General features: G+C 38.3%; 1 protein-coding gene across 5 annotated transcripts in view; it reads right to left on the minus strand.

The window, feature by feature from the left end:
- ELMO1 (engulfment and cell motility 1) overlaps positions 1-20,545 on the minus strand; it is a 573,189-nt gene that overhangs the window by 364,241 nt on the left and 188,403 nt on the right. For all 5 annotated transcript variants that reach the window (XM_070468476.1, XM_070468480.1, XM_070468477.1 and 2 more), the window contains exons 7-9: positions 18,226-18,261; positions 8,798-8,897; positions 201-352 (exon numbers count right to left, since the gene is read on the minus strand). In XM_070468476.1, coding sequence (XP_070324577.1) covers positions 201-352; positions 8,798-8,897; positions 18,226-18,261 — 288 coding nt within the window. The remainder of the gene's footprint in view (positions 1-200; positions 353-8,797; positions 8,898-18,225; positions 18,262-20,545) is intronic.

Raw genomic sequence — 20,545 nt, forward strand, 5'->3', positions numbered from 1 at the left:
AAGAACAGGCAAGGGGCACACCCAGGCCAAGTCACTGTGCCATGTCAGTGTGACGGCGGACAAACACGAGGCATGGTTTGATTATACCCCGGATCGAGATTCTGTTTCTGTATATACTTAATTAAACCAACCAAACCATCATGGTAGCTGTCTACCTGAAGAAGCTTCCCTCCCGCCGTGGCCGCGTCAATCTCGCTTACCCTTGAAGATGGGGAATGAGTTGGCCGATAGTGATCTCTTGCGCCACCTTCTGGTAGAGATCGTGGCTATTGAGCACCATGGACTCCAGAATGGCCAAGGACCGTTGCAGGATGGAGACATCTATGGCCGACTTGTTGACAAAACTTGCTATCTGAAAACCCAAGAGGGACACAGTTGATCACTCACAGTAAGCAGAGCGGAGAAGCAGAGAAGGGAGCAAGTGAAGTCAACCGGGAGCTCATGTAAGAAACACCGGATATTCAGTATGAAAAGTACCTGGAATTATAGCAGAATAGGCAGAAATGCACGGTGTCGACAATGACTGTTCACCACCTTATTACAAACTGCTACTTGTGGCCTATTTCTCTAATTTGGTAATAAGCAATTTTAGAAAGGAGATGGTTTCAAAGAATTATTCTGTCTGGTGTTTTTGGAACGGTTCTTCTGAGTTTCAGCTTTCAGGAGCAGATATTGTAAGAACTCTTGTGTTTCTTTGAGACAGCAATTTCAACATATACTAATAGCCACCGCCTTCCATTTCCAGGCTACTCCTTCACCCACACAACCCATGGCTTTTATGTTCTTACTATGCTTCTGTTACATTCTTAAGGGACTCACACAAATCACACTTGTCAACACAGTTCAACTGGCAACTTTTCAGTCACTGGTTAATCTCCTTTTTATTCCTCAATGAAGCACTCTTTCCCCCATTCTTCCCATTTCTATGGTTAAAAGAAATTCTTCTAATCACTCTCAAATTTAGCAAACAGGAAACCATTTAAATTAGAAGTGCTAAAAGTTAAAATAGCCATTTAAGCTCTAAAATACATTCCCTAAGGAATTCATCACTAAAGCCTCAAACATAATAAATCAGAATGTAAGAGGGAAGTAAAATAAGGGTTAGAATAATGGATCACAGAAACCCAAACACATGGGTACCATAAAGGTTTTATTTTAGAGGCCTCATTAAATGTTATTACTGTATGTTGACAACTCATATTAAAATGCTGTTATTATATCATCATAGTGACTGCTTTCTTAAAAGCTATTTGGTTTCATGACAAATTGACACTTATAGCTTCCCCTTATCAACATGAATATTTCCCTTTTTGCTATCGCCTTGACCCCTTCTCCTCATTCCCTCTCCATCTCTGCACAAGATAAAATTCAAAGGCACCATGGCAACTTACAGTTACCAGCTCAACCATTTTTAGCCCAATGACTCCCCAGTGAAAGCAGAGGGTACAGTGAAAAAGAGAGGTGGCCAAGTACAGTTATCAACATGCTCTCTGCCTCCAGAGACACCTGGGTTTCAGGGATAGAAAATATATGACGTAAAGAAGTAAAGTAACATTATACTAGTATATGCCAAAAGGGCATTATTTTATAATACAGACTATAGGAAGACTATAAGATTTTTAAGATTCTCAAAAGACTGCTTTAGCTCCTTTCACAGCTAATAAACTTCTTCAATGTGTTTACTGTCCCTGGCAAGCCCTTGCCTTAATCCTCACCGTCTGGATCTGTTCCCCTATCAGATCCACCACGATGAGGCCACTTTTCTTTCTCTAAGTCCATCTTTCTCTCACAAAAATCCAGTGACCCTCATACTGTGCTTAGGGTTAATGCCTAACTTAGACCTCTTCTAAATCCAATATTAATTCCTTGACTTCCTCATCAACACCACACCGAAAACTTTTCATTATCCCAGTACAATTCTTGACACTTATTGGAAAAGAGAAGAACTCACAAAGAAATATGTTGACAATACCTGTGATTTCTCTGCACTAGTCTATTTTCCTTCCATGATCATATTCTTATTTCCATTTAGTAAATTTGGATGTACCTTTAAGACTCTGTGGAGAATCTTCTAGTTGAAAGTTTATGATCAAACCTCCTCCTCCACCCTCTTGCCTTCATCCCCTCTATTCATTCATTCAGGTAATAGGTGTTGACCATGTACTATAAAACAGGCTTGCACTGACCTAGGATCTGGAAATCAAGAGATGAGCAAACCCACATGATTTTTAACTTCAAGGACCTTATAATCTAGCAAAGATGGACACACAACAGTCATTTACTATAAAGTATGTTACATGCTTATTCTTGGCATCCAAAAGTATACATCCACTTAGATACTCTAAAGTCAAAAATTAAATGGTCTAAAAATCAATCTCACTGACTTCTTTCTTATTCCTCAAGTATCACCTTTCTCCAAGTTTGCCATGATCATTAGTGATAAATAGTCCCAGTTCCCTACTTTCTGTCTCTGTGAACACATTTGTAATGTCTGAAAGTGTTAATCGCTCAGTCATGTCTGACTCTTTGTGATCCCATGGACTGTAGCCCACCAGGCTCCTCTGTCCATGGAATTCTCCAGGCAAGAATACTGGAGTGGGTTGCCATTCCCTTCTCAGGGGATCTTCCCAACTCAGGGACTGAACTTGGGTCTCCTGTATTGCAGGCAGGTTCTTTACCATCTAAGCCACCAAGGAAGCTCTGTGCAATGTCCACCCTCTCATATACATGCTGTCGTACATGCACATTGGCACATGGTCCAGCTCATTCCTGGGTTACTATGACAGCAGCTTCTTCAATTTCCTCTATAGTCAAGATTTCCCTCTGATACAAATTTACCCTCTACTTCTATAAATATGCCTTGACAGTATTTCCTTTCTTGAAATACTGAATCAAAATGCTCAATGTTTTCCTGATACAAAGCACAGTTTCTTATAATGGGCTTTAAAGTTCTCTACAAATTATTAACTCTCGCCTGCTCCCAACAGGCTTACACAGGGGTGGTAAAACAGGTAATGGTCTTTGCTTTAATTCAGACATTGTATCCCATATACATATTCCATTTCCATTTGCCATTTTTATATATTTATCATAAAAATAACGCCTTACCTTCATCAAAGTATTGTTTAAAATTAATCTTTTCCATTATTTCAGCCCTTCCTTAACATGTAGATACCATCATTTCAGCAATCCTAAAGTAGCTTACAAAACTTTAACACACTAAGCTGAGTACTGCCTGGCAGAAAGCATGCATATGACTCTTTAGAGTCTAATGTACAATTCTGTAGGAGATACTAGTTGAAACTAACTTCTATCTTTTGCCTTATATATCAGTAATTTTAACTTGACATTTAAATGACCCAATACTTTCATCTAATGAATACTAATAACCAAGGTAGCAGGGCTGACTGAGAAAACATGATGACTGTCTTCACTGGTGAATGGAAAACTTTGTGAAAGTTTAAATGTTACTTTCTATGTCTAGTTTAAAAACTACAGGTCACAGTATAGCTATAGAAGGTTAAAAATCATCTTGTTAAATTTTAATTTCCCTTGTCTTCCTCAAAATCAATCATGACTTCGTTTGCCTTTAAATTTTTTCCAGTTCCATTTCTGTACTTGGGCCAACATGGGTGAACCAGCCTAAACATGTCAAAGTACAGCTTCTTGAAAGTAGGTCTGTATCAGAGAGAAAAAGAAGGAGGAGGAGCTAACAATAATTATATCTATTACTTCCACATGCTTCCACTCATTTAAAAGCACTACCTAGAACTTTGGGAAGGTTATACACACAATGCTGTATTTAAAATGGATAACCAACAAAAACCTACTGTACAGCTCATGGAATTGCTCAATGTTATGTGCCAGCCTGGATGGGAAGGGTGTTTGGGGAAGAATGGAAACATGTATATGTATGGCAGAGTCCCTTCACTCTATACCTGAAACTATCACAACATTGTTAATTGGCTATACCCAATACAAAATGTTTTCAGTGTTAAAAAAAATAAAATTAAAGAAAAATAAATAAATAAAAGTGCTACGTAGATAAAACATAGGAATATTTGGGTGACTTTTAAGAAGTTAAGGGGCATCACAGTGTATGAATCAATGATACAACTTTTTTAAATCACAGAAACACTTTGAGTTACTTAGAATGAGACCTTAAAATTATCCTCTGTTATCAAAACTGAAAAGATACATGGAGAACACGGAGCCCCTCTCCCATATTTTAAGTTATTCAGGCAGTGGTCCATAAATCTCTCAAGCTTTTAAGAGGCAAAAATTACTGGGTCTCTAAACTGAAATTGGCTGGATGTTTATCTAGGCACTGAAGATACTGCAGAGTGAACCGGGCCCTCCTGCAGAGCTAAGGTTTCAAGAGCATTTGTATAAAACTTTCCTTCCAAGAAAAGGCACTGATGTTATACTTGGCTAGGGTAAAACCAACTCGTTAACACAGAAAGTTCTAGGTTGTTTTTCTTTTATTTCATTTCTTTCTTCTCCATGCCTTCTGACCTCTCTCTAAGTCACCAAGTCTTTAAAAAGCAGCAACATTAAAGATTGGCCTCAAGGGATTCCAAGTTTCAAAGTGTTTATGAAATGATATTACTTATTACAGAAAAACTTTGTAAACTAGACTCTAGATCCACACATAACAAAATAGATAGCAGAGAAGGATATCAGGGCTGGCAGGGAAAAAATATTTCTCCAAAGTCGTATGAATTTGGCATTAATAGGAAGCCAAGTCTGGACCACAGAGATAAGCATCTTTTGTCAGCACATTTCCTAGCTGATTTTTGTCTAGATAAAGCTCCATTTAAAAGACAGTTCCCTGTATACAATCCCTGGGTTGTCAAAGTGCTGAATTTGATCCAGCTAATGAATAAAAAGATAACCTTACAAAAACTTTCAATTATAAAGTCATTTTCTGATGACCACTTTTTAAAATTCTCATAAGGAGTTGAGCTCCAAGTAGCAATGCAAAGGAAACAGAATGGCTAGGAATGAGGATGGAATACATTATCAACATGTTGTCTTCTGAAAAATACTCAGTGTTTAATTTAAACTGCCAAGACTGCTAGTCTTTGCTTCCTTGGATCTAATATGATTTTGGTTAATTTCAGTGAGTGAAAACCATTTTCATAAGCAGTTAGAAAATTAGATTATTGTCATTCTCTCTAACCACATCTCCCATTTAAAGAAAGATACCTTTGTAATTCCTTTCCATTCATAGCTGAAGTTTTACTTGAAATACATTTAAATACGGTGGCACTGTATTCTTTTTTTTTCTTCAAGTTATAGAGTTCAGAAAAATACTTTCAAAGTAAATTTCATTTATTCATTTTCACAGAAATGTATTAAGGTCTGACTCTACGCCACACTCTGAGGAGATAGGCTAGAAGAAAGCAGTGGTCCCATCCTGGTTCCACCAGGCTTTCTTGGGAGAGCCAATCAAAAGAACAAAAAATTCACAGGAGAGTGATAAGTGATGGAACAGGGGCATGGACAAGATTCCAGGAGAATGAAGAGCAGAAAAAATCAGTTAACTCTGCCCCAGTGAGGTCAGGGAGGGCTGAACAAGAGGCAATGGTGTTTCAACAAGTCTGTCCTTCTGTCCTTCAGAATCTCTTCTTTCCAACATTTAAAGTGCAGGTGCATGCTGATGCGGGAGGGAGCCCTGAAATGGGGGGCCGATGACACCCCATTCTCCAGAACCTCACTCTACCTCCCCAAGGCACTGTGTCCTCCCCTCCTGACCAGGCACACAACACTTACTGCAAAGGATTGCTACAGGAATCAAGAGATAATGTTGCTGAAAGCACAGCCTAACTTCAAGGAATTCACATTCAGAACAGCATTGTTTTTATAGCAAAAGAGGCTCTAATATCAGAAAAGGCAAAGCAATTTGAAAGTAGAAAAGAAAAGCCCGCCATAAACTCAGACTGAATTTAAAAATTTTAAGTATAAAAAATATCTGCAAAACCCAGTATCTTCAGATTTAAAGTTGCCTCCCTAGAACTTTTTTTTTAAATTGGAAGTATAGTTGAGTTCCAGTGTTGTATCAGTTTTAGTACAGCAGAGTCATTCAGTTTTATATGTATATGTATTTACCTTCATGTGTGGGTGCTCAATCTCTCAATCAAGTCCGACTGCGATCCCATGGACTATAGACCTCCAGACTTCTCTGTCCAGGGGTTTCTCCAAGCAAGAATACTGGAGTAGATTGTCATTTCCTTCTCCAGGGGCTCTTCCTGATACAGGGATTGAACTCTCAACTCTGCACTGGCAGGAGAATTCTTTACCACTGCCCCACCTGGGAGGTCCATGTATATATATACATACATATTTTTTCTTTTTCAGATATTTTTCCATTATAGGTTACTAGAAGTTATTGAATATAGTTCCTTGCACTATAGAGTAAATTCTTATTGTTTACCTATTATACATATATATATATATTTACCTATTATATATATATATATACACCTATATATTTATATATATATATTTACCTATTATATATATATATTTACCTATTTTATATATGGTAGTGTGTATCTGTTAATCCCATACTCCTATGTTATCCCTCTCCTCTTTCCCCTTTGGTAACCATAAACTTGTTTTCCATCTCTATAAGACTGTTTCTGTTTTGTAAATACATTCATTTGTGTTACTTTTTAGATTCTACATATAAGTAACATCATATAATATTTGTCTTTCTCTGTCTGACTTACTTCACTTGGTATAATAATCTCTAGGTTCACCCATGTTGCTGCAAATGGCAATATTTCACTCTTTTATGGCTAAATAATACTCCATTTCTCTAGAACTTTTATCTTGGAAACACAAAATACAGTAATTTTTTCTCTGCATTTAAAACCTAATGCTTATATTCATTACCTGCCACCACCAAAGAAGAATACTTCCTAACACATCTGGATTGCCTTGGCTTTCTCTTCTACACTCATTTCTCTCTCTCTCTTTTTCTTTTTTCCTAAGCAATTCATGCCACTGACAAATACAGGCAAAAAGAGGCTTCATCCTTCTTTGTGTGTTTTCTTAGGTTCTTACTATGCATTTTTTCTTGGCTTTATGCCCTTATGTAAGAAAAAAGGATTCAGAGGTACATCAAGAAGACCTTGGGTTCCCAATCAGTTCTTGCCTGAAATAAATAGACAACATCATTCAGGTATTCAATCTGTGAGACTTCTATTCCAAACATCCTCATTTGACAGACTGAGGGCTCTCCTATGCTCTTCAGTTCAAGGCAGTAACTCCCTCCAGGTACTGATTAACTTCAAAAGGAAAAGATGTAACTTCAGAGTCGGGAGACCCAGTGGTATCTGCTGCGTCTCAACCACATAATCAAGGTCACCATTAATAAGAGATACCAACATCACATATTCCAATGCGATCCTCTAAAAAGGGCACAACATTACTTCTCTGACATTCTTGCCAAAAATGCATAACCTTGATTTAAGGGAATTATCAAACAAACCCAAATTGAGGGACAGTCTACAAAATAACTGACCAGTATTCTTCGAAACTGTCAGTCATGAAAGACAAGGAAAAACAGGAATGATCATATTGGGAGACACTAAGGAAACATGATAACTAAACGCAGTTTTGAGTCCTTAACCAGAGAAAAACTGGTGAAATCAATTAATGGTGATAGTATTATAGCACTGTTAATTTCCTAGTTTTGATAATACTATTATTATGCAAAATACTATCATTAAGGAAGTTGGTTGAAGGTCATTTGGAACATTTTGTACTTTTTTTTTTTTTTTTCAAATTTTCTATAAGTTAACCATGATTTCAAACTAAAAGCTCTTAAAAACTCAAGTGTAAAAAAAAAAAACTCAAGTGACTCATCTTGGATTTTGGTTTTATTTTCTAGCTTTCACAAAGACTCTCTAAAGTTCTTTATTTTAGACCATTCTTCCCAGGAATCTAGACATTTAAGACAAATATATGAATTCCAAATATCTCTTCATTTCCAGTAACAGCAGAAAGAAAGATGCCAATACATTTATAAACCATTTCACAAAGAGAGGAAAAATAAGTTAACAAATTAATAATGACGATTCTTGATTTAATACTACCCTTAATAGTTAAAAAGTCAAGGCTATTCATTTTTGGTTAGAAGACTGGAAAGAGAATTGTAAATTTGCAGATGTGTTTTTACTACTATTCAACTGCTAGGAATGGTGGGGGGCTCTTCTGCTTTCTCTCCTCACACCAGGTCCACCTTTGCCTGCCCCCTTGTTAGCTTCCTCCTAAGGACAGTAGGAACCAACTGAACTAGTTGATCCCAGAGACACTTAACTCCACCAATATTACGAGTGAGCAGGCTTACTTTGCCTAAAAGGCATGGACCCAAGCACCCCTTTTTCTCTTACATTCCTGCTTCAGACCCAGTCATGTAGCAATAAATATATTTTGCCTTCTTCCCTTCTCCTAAACATCTGGTTGAGGAGAGAACGTTCAGGAAAGATACTAGGAACTCTAGTTCCTCGTAGGTCTTAAAAACAATGGCGTCCAGAAGAGGGGTTTTAACATGTCACCTTCAACTAGGGGTTCTCTTGTACAACCTTTATGATCCCGCTGGGGAGAAAATGCCATTTTTATATAGAATTTAGGCCCTCAGACCACCATATATATAATACTATCAAAAATCACACTCGCCCTTTAACACAAAGAACTAAAGGAAACAACTTTGCAATAAGCTCAAAGCATAGAAAAATATCTGTAAAAAAAGAAATGGTTTGAGCTTGGAAAGCACAATCTGAATTACCTTCTTAATGAATGCCACCGAAAACGTATCCCAGGACACTATCCCATGGTCCATCAGCTCCACAAAGGCCGTCAGGGTGAAGGACAGCATGTCTCCAAAGCTGGAAAAAACAAGGAGGCGTGAGGGTGATGGGCCCAAGAGTTCAGCACAAGGAGAGATGGAAGTGAGAATGCTTTAGAAAGATAAATACAAGCAGAACTGTAAAAGATCACTGGGATAAGCAGCTGGGCCCCAGACAACGTCCTTACACACGTGGGTCAGTAGGAAGGAGGCAGGCAGCTTCACAGTGAGGGGCCAGGGCCTCTGGGGGGCAGACCTGGATTCACAGTCTCACTCAGGTGAGCTGTATTGCCCCGAGTGGGTCCCTAAGATTCTCTAGGCCATCGTCCTCTCCACTGAAAAACTGGATGGTGAAATCGGTTTCATCACAGGGCTACTGGTGGAGCACTGAATGAAGTGCAGTGTATAAGCATTCAGAAAATGATAGCTTAAAAAAGCTCCTCAGCAAACAAATATTAGGAAGAGGGCAACACGCTTCTCTTATTACCTCTGGGTATCCAACAGGGAAGGTTATAAATAATTCTATTAAAAGTATCAGCACTTTGCAAAAGATTCATGTGGCCCAAATATACCTAGGTGTGTGTGTATGTGTGTGTGTGTGTGTGTGTTTGGTGAGTGCATTTACACACATACACACACTCATAGATACAAACATATATGTAAATAAGCATATTTATTTCTATGTTACACTGTCCAGCATTTTAACTTTAGTTAATAGGCTTTATAGAATACCTTTCTAGAATATTATAGATAATAATGATTGCTGCCCATTGACTTGCTGTGATTCAGAAGCTGTAGGAAGTGTCTTATGAATAAGTTAGAAATTTAAACAGATCAGGCAAACTCAGGTAAAAGAATTGCCTTCTATAATAGCTCCATCCACACCCCTTCAGTTCAGTTCAGTTCATTCGCTCAGTTGTGTCCGACTCTTTGCGACCTCATGAACCACAGCATGCCAGGACCTCTGTCCATCACCAACTCCCGGAGTTCACCCAAACCCATGTTCATCGAGTCAGTAATGCCATCCAGCCATCTCATCCTCTGTCATCCCCTTCTCCTCCTGCCCCTAATCCCTCCCAGCATCAGGGTCTTTTCAAATGAGCCAGCTCTTCACATCAGGTGGCCAAAGTATTGGAGTTTCAGCTTCAAAATCAGTCCTACCAATGAACACCCAGGACTGATCTCCTTTAGGATGGACTGGTTGGATCTTCTTGCAGTCCAGGGGACTCTCAAGAGTCTTCTCCAACACCACAGTTCAAAAGCATCAATTCTTTGGCGCTCAGCTTTCTTTATAGTCCAACTCTCACATCCACACCCTTTACCAGACAACAACCTGGTTTCTAGTGCTTTCAAAACAACTTTGAGAATCTTCTATAGAAACTCACCTCTACCATAAATTATCACCATGATAGTATTAACTTAAATCTCTCAAGATAAGTTTTGTCCCTTCAGGTACAATAAATTATGCCCATCAGAATCTCCATACTGTATACAACCACACTGATTCGTATGCTTGATTTTTTTAAAATAAATTTAGTAGTTCAGATTTTTAATCTGTAGACTCCTATATATCATGATTGCTACTTTACAGAGTTTCATAAAGTGTTTAGATGGAGTCTTCCCATTCATTTTCAATTAACAGAATAGAAAACTGGCTCCTATTTCTTTTAAAACACCTTTGCAGTTCCCCTTCTTCCCAGTGTTCTCAGCCTGGCCTCCATGGAGGACCTTGGAAATCTTGCATCATCTCAGGTGCTGAAAATAAATCTATAAAAGAGGAGGTGACTCTCAGGAAGGGACTGTGATCCAAAGGTATCAGACACCAGAGGGGATGAGACGCGCTAGATGGAAATGGTTAAGTGGGTGATTTCTGGAGTCAGACAGCAGAGGTGGACAGCTGTAAGTGGACAAGTCACTGACATATTCTGTGCCCCGAGTTTCCTCATTTTTTAAAAAAAAGGATGACAATGATGCTGCTAGTGGTGCTGATACTTTACTCAGAGGATTCCTGGGGAAATGAAAGGAGTTATCACACTTACAGCCCTCTGAACAGTGTATAACACACAGAAGGCAGCATATGAATATCAGTTATTATCATTATGCAAAGAGGTATTTTAAAAAGGTACACGAAGCTCATGATTTTCAAATGTCTGTCTTCATTGTGACAAGAATTTTCTGTCCTTGGAGCCAGAAAAAAAAAAAAAAAAAAAGCCAGGAAAGCCAAACCTTTCAAGTCAGATAAAAAAAGCAGCATATATTTTTAAAAGACTTCTCTGAGTCACAGACAAGCAATCCCCATCTTACAGGTTCCCCCTAGGTGGCATCAGAGAATCATGCCCCAAAAAGAAATTCCAAACCAGAAAACTCAAGCTTACTTTAAGAAAACAAAAAAAGTAGATAGGTAGAAAATGGATTAAAAGGACGAGTAAGAAAGGTTATAGAAAAATTACAGAATGACTCTTCCTACAATGAGTCATAAGAAAATCTAAACACTAGCTTGCAACAAAAAAAAAGAAATTTCTTCAGGAAAATAAGAGAGCCAGGAAATAAAATCAATTAGTAAGATTTATTAACAGATTATTAGACATTAGTATCACTGTGAAAACATTACATAATTATGTATAGAGTTTTCAGTGAACAATATTATGTAATTTATTACTTAGTTGTATAATTTGGGTAAACAATATTAACTAACTTCCCTCGTGGCTCAGACGGTAAAGTATCTGCCTGCAGTTCAATGCCTGGGGTCAGGAAGAGCCCCTGGAGAAGGACATGGCAACTCACTCCAGTATTCTTGCCCCAAGAATCCCTATGGAGAGAGGAGCCTGGCGGGCTACAGTCCAAGGGTTCACAGAGAGTCGGACGTGACTGAGCAACTTACACACACACACAAACAATATTAACAATTTTTTTACTCAAAAAAAGGAGAAAAACAACCACTAAGTGATAATGAACCTGGAGTCGAAAATGGCAATGCACTCCAGTATTCTTGCCTGGAAAATTCCATGGACAGTGGAGCCTGGTGGGCTACAGTTCATGGGTTTGCAAAGAACCAGACACGACTGAGCACACACATACACACACAACTGGTAACGAATAGTTTGCATTTCTTTACACCTGGCATGCTGAAAGACCTCAGTTTGTAAAAGATGTACATGACATTGGAGGATGGCATTCATAGCTTCCATGCAGTGTAAAAACATTGCCTTGGTATTGTCACTAAGAGAAAAGCAATAGAAACAGAAAAAGGAGTAACACATGGCTAGAAACAAACTCTTCTTTACATTCCCTATATCTTGGACTAAAGACAGTATCAGTCTTCATTAACTGCTTTAGAAGCAAAAGATAAATTGTACTTATGCTCTCTAATTATCTGAAGGCAACATAACTCTTTTCCTCGCTCAATGGACTCATAATCCAAATGGCCTCAGTGACATCTTGAGATACTCCCTCTTCCTCAAACGCCCCAGATCTCTGCCTACAGACTCCTCAGACAGGATCCCAGGACCCGGGGCAAAAGATGCAGAAAAAGAGAAACAGCACTGTTTGCTTTCCAAATCTCCAAGCTGCTTTGGGGAACTAGCATTTCAATCTCCCTGGTTGGAACTGGAGCACTATTTCTGAGACTGCAGCTAGGGCTGTCTGTGTTTGGCAATCACCAGTTAGTGTCAACGGTTGATAAGTGAGGGAAGTTTCTTTACATCACACACCAAGGTGTCCAGGGGAAGGATCACTCTCTTGGTCCAAAAAAGTTTCATATAAATGTTATATCATGTGCGCTCAGTCACTCAGTAGTGTCCTACTCTTTGTGACTTGCCAGGCTTCTCTGTCTGTGGGATTAGCCAGGCAAGAATATTGGAGTGGGTTGCTATTTCCTTAATTTATACTTATATAAATATTATCTAATAACACTTTCTATACTTGTGAAAGTGAAAGTGTTAGTCACTCAGTCGTGTCTGACTCTTTGCGACCCCATGGACTATAGCCTGCTAGGCTTCTCTGTCCCTCCAGGCAAGAATATTGGAGTGGGATGCTGTTCCCTTCTCCAGGGGATCTTCCTGACCCAGGGATCGAACCCATGTCTCTTGCATCTCCTGCACTGGCAGGAGGATTCTTTACTATCTGACCACATATATAATTATAAGGGGGCCTTCCCAGTGGCTCCGCTGTAAAAAATCCACTTATAATGCAGGAGACACAGGAGATGTGGATTTGATCCCTGAGTCAGGGATGATGATCTCCTGGAGGAGGAATTGGCAACCCACTCCAGTATTCTTGCCTTGAAAATTCCACGGAGAGAGGAGCCTGGTGGGTTAATGTCCATAGGGTTGCAAAGAATTGGACACAACCAAATGACTGAGCACACACACATGTAATTATAAACTCTATGGATTAATGTTATTAGACATACATATGCTATATAATCATATGTATGTATATGCATCTTATATAATATATAAAATGTTATTAGATATATTTATATATGATACAATATATTGTATATATAATGTATATCTTATATACTGTGTAAATTAATATATATCTAATGACATATTTTATCTATTATATGATATATATACATATATGATTATATAGAATATGTATATAATACATTGCATTATATATACTATATATATGACATATATAATTCATTATAACTGGTTGCTGGATGGCATACTACCTTTCCATGGGAGACATTTTTCAAAATTCAACTTTAAATCCTCAGTTGCAAGGAAAGGATGGCAGTGCTAAAATGTTATTACCTTCCAAATCAAGGGACTCACTCACCTCATCTCAACTGAGGCAGCTACAAAAGCTCTTATTGAACCCTGAAACAGATGTTTATTTCCACTGCTAGAGGAGTGATTCAGGTTCCAAAGAGGAAAGGCAAGAGCCAAGATCCTGTCTTGAAATCAGTGCTGGGTGCAGAAGATCAAGGCTAAAAGGATTATAGATATAAAGCAACCACATGGCACATGCGGGGAGCATTTTTATTTGTTTGGTTTATTTGTTTTTTTATAAAGTGCTAAGCTAAAGATTTTGCAGTACTGGCTGCCACAGATTAAGCTGACTACAAACTTTACATGCTGGTTGAGAGCCATGTCACAGCCAACACACCATGTGTGCTGGAATGATTCAAATAAATGTTTCTCATCAATTCAGTAGAGACCATCTTCTTTCCAAGAAAATTCAGCCAATCTCAAAGAATTTAAATTTTATGCCGTTAGTTTTATCAAATAGTGCTTCCAAATGTTTTCATTGGGTGCCATGCCCAAGAGAGAAGCAGAGAAAAGACGAAAATAAAGACCACTTTAAAAGTTATTAATAAATCATACTGAATGTATCCCTAATTGCCAAAGTTAATGATATAACTTTGCTCTACCCTGCTTATTTTATTTTTGTGGTAAAACTTACAGACACAGAAATGTATGGATTTCTAAATTGCCCCATTGGGCATACCCTTTAGAATCACAGCATGATATATCAACACACATTCTTTCAGCTCCTTTGTTGCAAATTTAACTGTGGATCAATGTTAGACTCTTTATTCTATTCTGTGGATCTGTCTATCCTTTTATATCAATATCACAGTATGTTAATTACTGACTATGTAGGAAGTCTTTAAGGCAGTTAATGAAATCTTCCAACTTTATTGATTTTTATGGGTCTTTCAAGATTGTTTCGGCTCTTCTAGGTCCAATGCATTTTCTTTAAATTTTTAAGATTGGCTTGTAGTTTCTTTTTAAAAAAACTGTATTGCACTAAACCTAATTTGGGGAGAACTGCTATCTTAACAATACTGTGTCTTCCAATCCATAAAATGCTGTATTCTCTACTTATTTAGGTCTTCATTAATTTCTTCCAGCAATATTTTTATTTTTCAGACAACAGGTTTTGATGTCTCCTCTTAAAATTAATTTCTAAGAATTTTATCATTTCTGACATCTGTAAATGGAAATTATAAAATTTCATGTTTCAGTTGTTTGCTATTAAAGTATAAAAATATATCCCTTTTACATACTAATGTCATATTCTGAAACTTTGATAAATTCAGTTATGAGATCAAGCCATTTTTTGTAGATATCTTAGGATTTTCTATGGATAAAGTTTTTTTACTTCTTTTTTTTAATATGAGTATCTTTAAAAATTTATTTATTATTGGTTGTGCTCCGCCTTCATTGCTGCACAGCTTTCTCTAGTTGTGGCAAGTGGGGCTACTTTCTAGTTGTGGTGTGCAGGCTTCTCATTGCAGTGGCTTCTCTTGTTGCAGAGTGCAGGCTCTGGGGCGCGTAGCTCTCAGTAGTTTAAGCTCCTGGGCTCTAGAGCTCAGGCCCAGTAGTTGTGGCATGCAGGATTAGTTGCTCCTTGGCATGTGGGATCTTCCCAGATCAGAGGTGGGACCCGTGTCTCCTGCATTGGCAGGCCGATTCTTTACCGTTACCATTAAGCTGTCAGGGAAGCCCCTATTTCTTCCTTTCTGACCATTGTCTTTTATTTCTATTTGACTTATTGCTAAGGCTAACAACTATAGTACAATGTTGACTAGAAGTGCAAAAAGTGAATATATATTTGCCTTATTCCCAATTTTTAGTGGGAGGAGTAGGGATTCATCTTCCAACATTAAGGATACTGCTTTTTTTTTTTGTAGATAATCTTTATTAGGTGGAAGAAGTTCCCTCTATCCCCAGATTGCTGAGAATACTTATGAATGAGTGTTGGATGCTATGAAATGCTTTTTCTGTATCTGTTATCTATTTTTTGTATCCATAAAGGTGGTTTTTCTGTTTAAGTTTTCTCCTTTATTTTTCTAAATCATGGTGACTGATTTTCAGATGTTAAACTTCTTCTGAGATAAATCTTTATTGCCACAAATCTTCTTCATACCTTGCTTGCTTATATTTGTTCATATGTTTCTGGGGAGTTTTGCACCTCTGTTCATTAGGTGGCCTATAATTTTTATTTCCTAAATTAGCTTTGTCAGGTTTTGTTATCAGAGTGATACTGGCCTTACAGGCCTCATCAAATGATTGGGAACTTTTCCCCACCATCTCTCTTTTCTGAAACCATATGTGTAGATTCAGTATTTCTTCTGCATGTGCATAATAAAACTCACCAGTGTAACCAATTTTCATTGTGTAACCCCTCTAACAGTCTGTATTTATACTGAGCTTCCTATTGGGTTGGCTGGGACTGTCAGATCTACACCTGCTTCCTCTTTTCTTCTTCCTTGCGCAGGCATCAGCTCTATCTCAATATCTGAAAGGTTTCATATCCAACCTCACTTTGTGCCACAAAGTACCACCCATCCTCCAGTAAACCTCTTACTCTCCTCACTCCATCTCAGCATTAGCTGCTCAGGGGACTAAACTGACACATCAAAACTGACCCACAAGGAAACAAAAAATCTGAATACGCTTTGGGGTTCACATACACACATGTACATTCACACTTCAGTGATCAGTGATATATTTGGGCAGAATTCATATTTATTTATGGGGGTTTCACATCCTCTGAGCCTCCTTTCTTTCATGGATTTTCCTTAATTATCTAGTCGCTCTGCCAGCCCCAAATTATGTTGCATGGACAAAGGAGGCATGTACCACCACTAGCACTAAGATTGAGGGTTTTTATCGCTCCATGGTACCTGGATGGGGCTTCCCAGGTGGCGCTAGTGGTGAAAAAAAAAAAAAAACCAACAACACCTCAAAAAACTCAGGAAACGTAAGTCACGCGGGTTCACTCTCTGGTTCAGGAAGATGCCCTGGAGGAGGGCATGGGAACCCACTCCAGTATTCTTGCCTGGAGAATCACCACGGACAGAGGAGCCTAGCAGGCTACAGTCCACAGCAGGCACAGAGCTGGACACGACTGAAGTGACCTAGCACACGTGCAGCACACGCTACCTGGATGAGCAGGGATCCTCAGGCAAAAAGCTGTGAACACACAAATCTCAGCTAGAGCCAATTTGTTCTCTCAAAGACTGACTGACTTCTTCTGTCTGTTTCAGTTGTTCTTTAGTTCCTTAAATACTTGTTTTCAGATGTTTTTGTTTGCAATATTATGTCTAGAGTTCAGAATTGTTATCTATGGTCCTTAGTCAGATTAGGCTACTTTGCCATTACCAGAACCAGGATCCTGAGCATTGATTTTGTCCATCATAAATAAAAATCATGATTCACACTTGCAATGCCCCTATATACCAAAAGATTAAAACTGCTGACAGATAAATTTTAAGAAGTTATTTTGGCTGGAGTCCAAAATTTTGCATTAACAAATTGTATTAGGTTACTGGAGAAGAAATAACCAGTTTGAATCCCAATACCACCTCACTTTAACTTCTGCATCAAGGAAATAATCCTAATTTTACTCATCTTGTGTTGTGGATAAAAGTGTGAATTAGAAGTAACAAGGGTAAACATTTAAACATTGAGACAGTGCCCAGGACAGAGTAAATTCTCAACAAGAGATGGATTCTATTGTCATTACCATTAAGTGTTTCTACTGTATTAAAATATATATCAAAATTAGATTTAAGAAGCTTTATCCTAAAAATTCAATGTTTCTATCTTATTAGAATTTAATAACTGAACAGTTCCTGCAACTAATACTTTTTCTAGTGGGAGGGGTAGGGGAAGATGAATGCTTGGAGATCACTATTACACTGTTCAGGATTTTCTCTGGAGGCTTAAAAATAAGGTGCACGTTTTCAGATGCTGTTCAATCTTCCTTCTCAAGCTTAAACTGTATGCTTAACAACTGGGCAAAATGGAAATTCGTTCAGCCTATTACAGAGAGTTTATAAGATCCTATTTGGACTTCTCTTGTTTCATGAATAATAAAGGCACTGAGGAGAGAATACCCTAAGAAAGAGGTTTTGAGATCTCCAGACACAATTATCATGCAATTCACAAATATATATATGACTGAACATTTTCTCAGACTGAAAGTAAATAATTTTCCTTCTATATGTGAATCTTCAATATTTTTATGTGGATCTTTTTCTTACCAAGTCAGTGAAGAAAATCAAAGATTTTTGACTTTGAACATTACATAGGCCACAAAAAAGAAAGGTTTTGTTTAAAGTAATACATAAAATTATGCCTAGCCTTGCTCCAAGAGAAGGGTAGCAATCCTGATGTGATCATTCTGTGGTTACAAACATAAAACACTCTCTACCACAAAGCAAAAAGAAAAGGGAAATAATTTTTTAAAGAACCTGTTTATAAGAACATCAAAAAGAGAGCAAAAAAAAAAAAAATCACTCAAAATATCTAGACACATAGTTACACAATCAGAGGACAGAGTTTAATTATTCAGAGAAGAAGGAAGTGTTACATCATCTATATCAACAGATCAGAAATTCTTACCAAGGCTTCATGATCTTCTGCAATTTCTGGTATCGTCTGTAAAATTCAAAAACAACTATGTAAGGAGCATGCATGACAGCAATGAACTTTACACAAATTACATATCATGAAGAAAGCCCAGAGTGAGCTATATGACAGGTTTAACAGCCATTAAGGGCAGTTAATTCATTTCAAAACATTTCTCCAAGTAATAAATTGATGTTTATTAATGACACAAAACAATCAAAAATAGGGATTAAACTACTATAACCAACCTAATGCATTTACTTTTGAATAAAGGCAACAAAAGGGGCTTCCCAGGTGGCTCAGTGGCAAAGAATCCACCTGCAGTGCAGGAGCCACTGAAGATGACGGGGTTTGATCCCAGGGTCAGGAAGATCCCCTGAAGGAGGAAATGGCAACCCACTCCAGTATCTTGCCTGAAAAATTTCATTGGCAGAGGAGCCTAGTGGGCTATAGCCTATGGGGTCGCAAAGAGTCAGACACAACTTAGTGACTGAGCACGCACACAAAGGCAACAAAAACACTCCCTCTGGCTCAGAATGAGTATATATTCAACCAAGGGGGACATCACTAGAAATAAGGGGGAGCATATTTTCAATGAAAAAGTAGAGCCCCACAGCCTTAATCCAGTTGTTCTTAAGTATATGCTCAACAGAACAGAAATAGTTGATTATCTTTCTTTGGTAAAATGCCCACTAATTCTACTTCCTCTTTTCTTAGAGGAAAAAAAAAAAAAACTGCTTCTTCTGAAGGAAGACATTATGAGGAGTGCAGTAGTCTTGAATGACAGCCGGAACTCAAGGACTGGAGCCTGCAAAAAAAGTTCACAATCGACAAAACTTGTCTGCAAAAAAGGACACTTATGCTTCTTAAAAAACTAAAGATTAGGTCAAAAAAAGTAGCTAATAAGTGATTCTATCCTTATCAAACCACTTCCCATTCCTCAAGCCTGCCAAATCTCTGGCATTAAGTGTGTTCTTCCCTTAATGGGGAATATCCTTCCCCTCCTTGTCAGACTAGCTAAACCCTATCCCACATTCACTCCAGGCTCCCTGACCTCTGTGAAGCCTCCCTGACCTCTGATTTCCCTCCCTTGACTGGACTGAGTGTGGCAGCCACGTCTGCAGTGCTAAGAACACACCAGGCATTTGACTTAGGACATCTCACAGTCCTCCCAGCACCATGAAGGCAAAGGCTGACTCTGTAACTCAACTACTAACTATACCATCAGGCACCTGCAGAGTAGGTATTCAATTCAGAAGAAGTTAAGTTTCACATTTCAACCACATAAATGTAAATGTAACCACTTCAGAAACCCAAATGACCACGAGGTGATCAGATCTAGTATTTGATAAAACTGGGGAGTTAAAAATGTATGTAATCTTCCTCTTCCTCTCCTCTTCCTCCTCTTTTACTTAGCTTTATCAATAAATAATATATATAATTACTTAAATTATATATTATATATATAATGAATATATATGAATAAATGCACTACCTAAGAGTTGAGGATTTTGTTCTATTTGAAGGACTTGGACTTAAGCCCATAGTACAGCCTCTCAGATTGCTTCTGAGGGACTGCTCCAAGGCCTTAAGGGAGGAATCAGTATACAAAGGAATTTTCGCAACAAAAACCAGGTAGTCAGAACATCAAGATTACTGTTAAATAAAGACAAATCAGACTTCTTAAGCAAGTGGATTTAGTGTTTTTCTAAGTACTAGAAGATGTAAGAGTCTGGGCTCATTGAAATCATTCCTTTGATATGCACCTTAACTATCTAGTGAAGGAAATGGCAACCCATCCCAGTATTCTTGCTTGGGAAATCCCATGGACAAAGGAGCCTGGTGGGCTACATAGTCCATGGAATCGCAAAGAGTTGGACATGACTGGGCGACTTTCACTTCACTTAGCTATCTAGGGCCAGTATCCTGTTTTTTTCCACCAGGAATCCCTACTGGGTGGGGTGCAGCTGGGGTGGTTTATGGTTTGACGGTTCTAATGTCTTTTTTCAGCTGAGAAGGCTGGAGGACATGTTTCACCCAGATCTATATTAGCTTCCTTTTCTTCTCCTTCAAATTGCCATGGGCAGAGTAAAGGAAGTAGGTGGCCATGGAAAGGCAAGCCTGAGCAGAGTTTGGGCCCTTTCGCAAGAGCCAAACACTACTCTCCACTAAAAGGAACTGGGGCTCCTTGGAGAAATGACTCTGGCCAGGACTGGGGCAAGAAAAGACCAAGAAAAGTCCAGAACATTTTATTGAGCCAAAAAGTACAGAAATGCTCAAAGAATAATGGGAAACAAGGTAGGACACAGAAAAC

Source organism: Odocoileus virginianus, chromosome 1 (genome assembly GCF_023699985.2).
Source record: "Odocoileus virginianus isolate 20LAN1187 ecotype Illinois chromosome 1, Ovbor_1.2, whole genome shotgun sequence".
Classification (NCBI taxonomy): domain Eukaryota; kingdom Metazoa; phylum Chordata; class Mammalia; order Artiodactyla; family Cervidae; genus Odocoileus; species Odocoileus virginianus.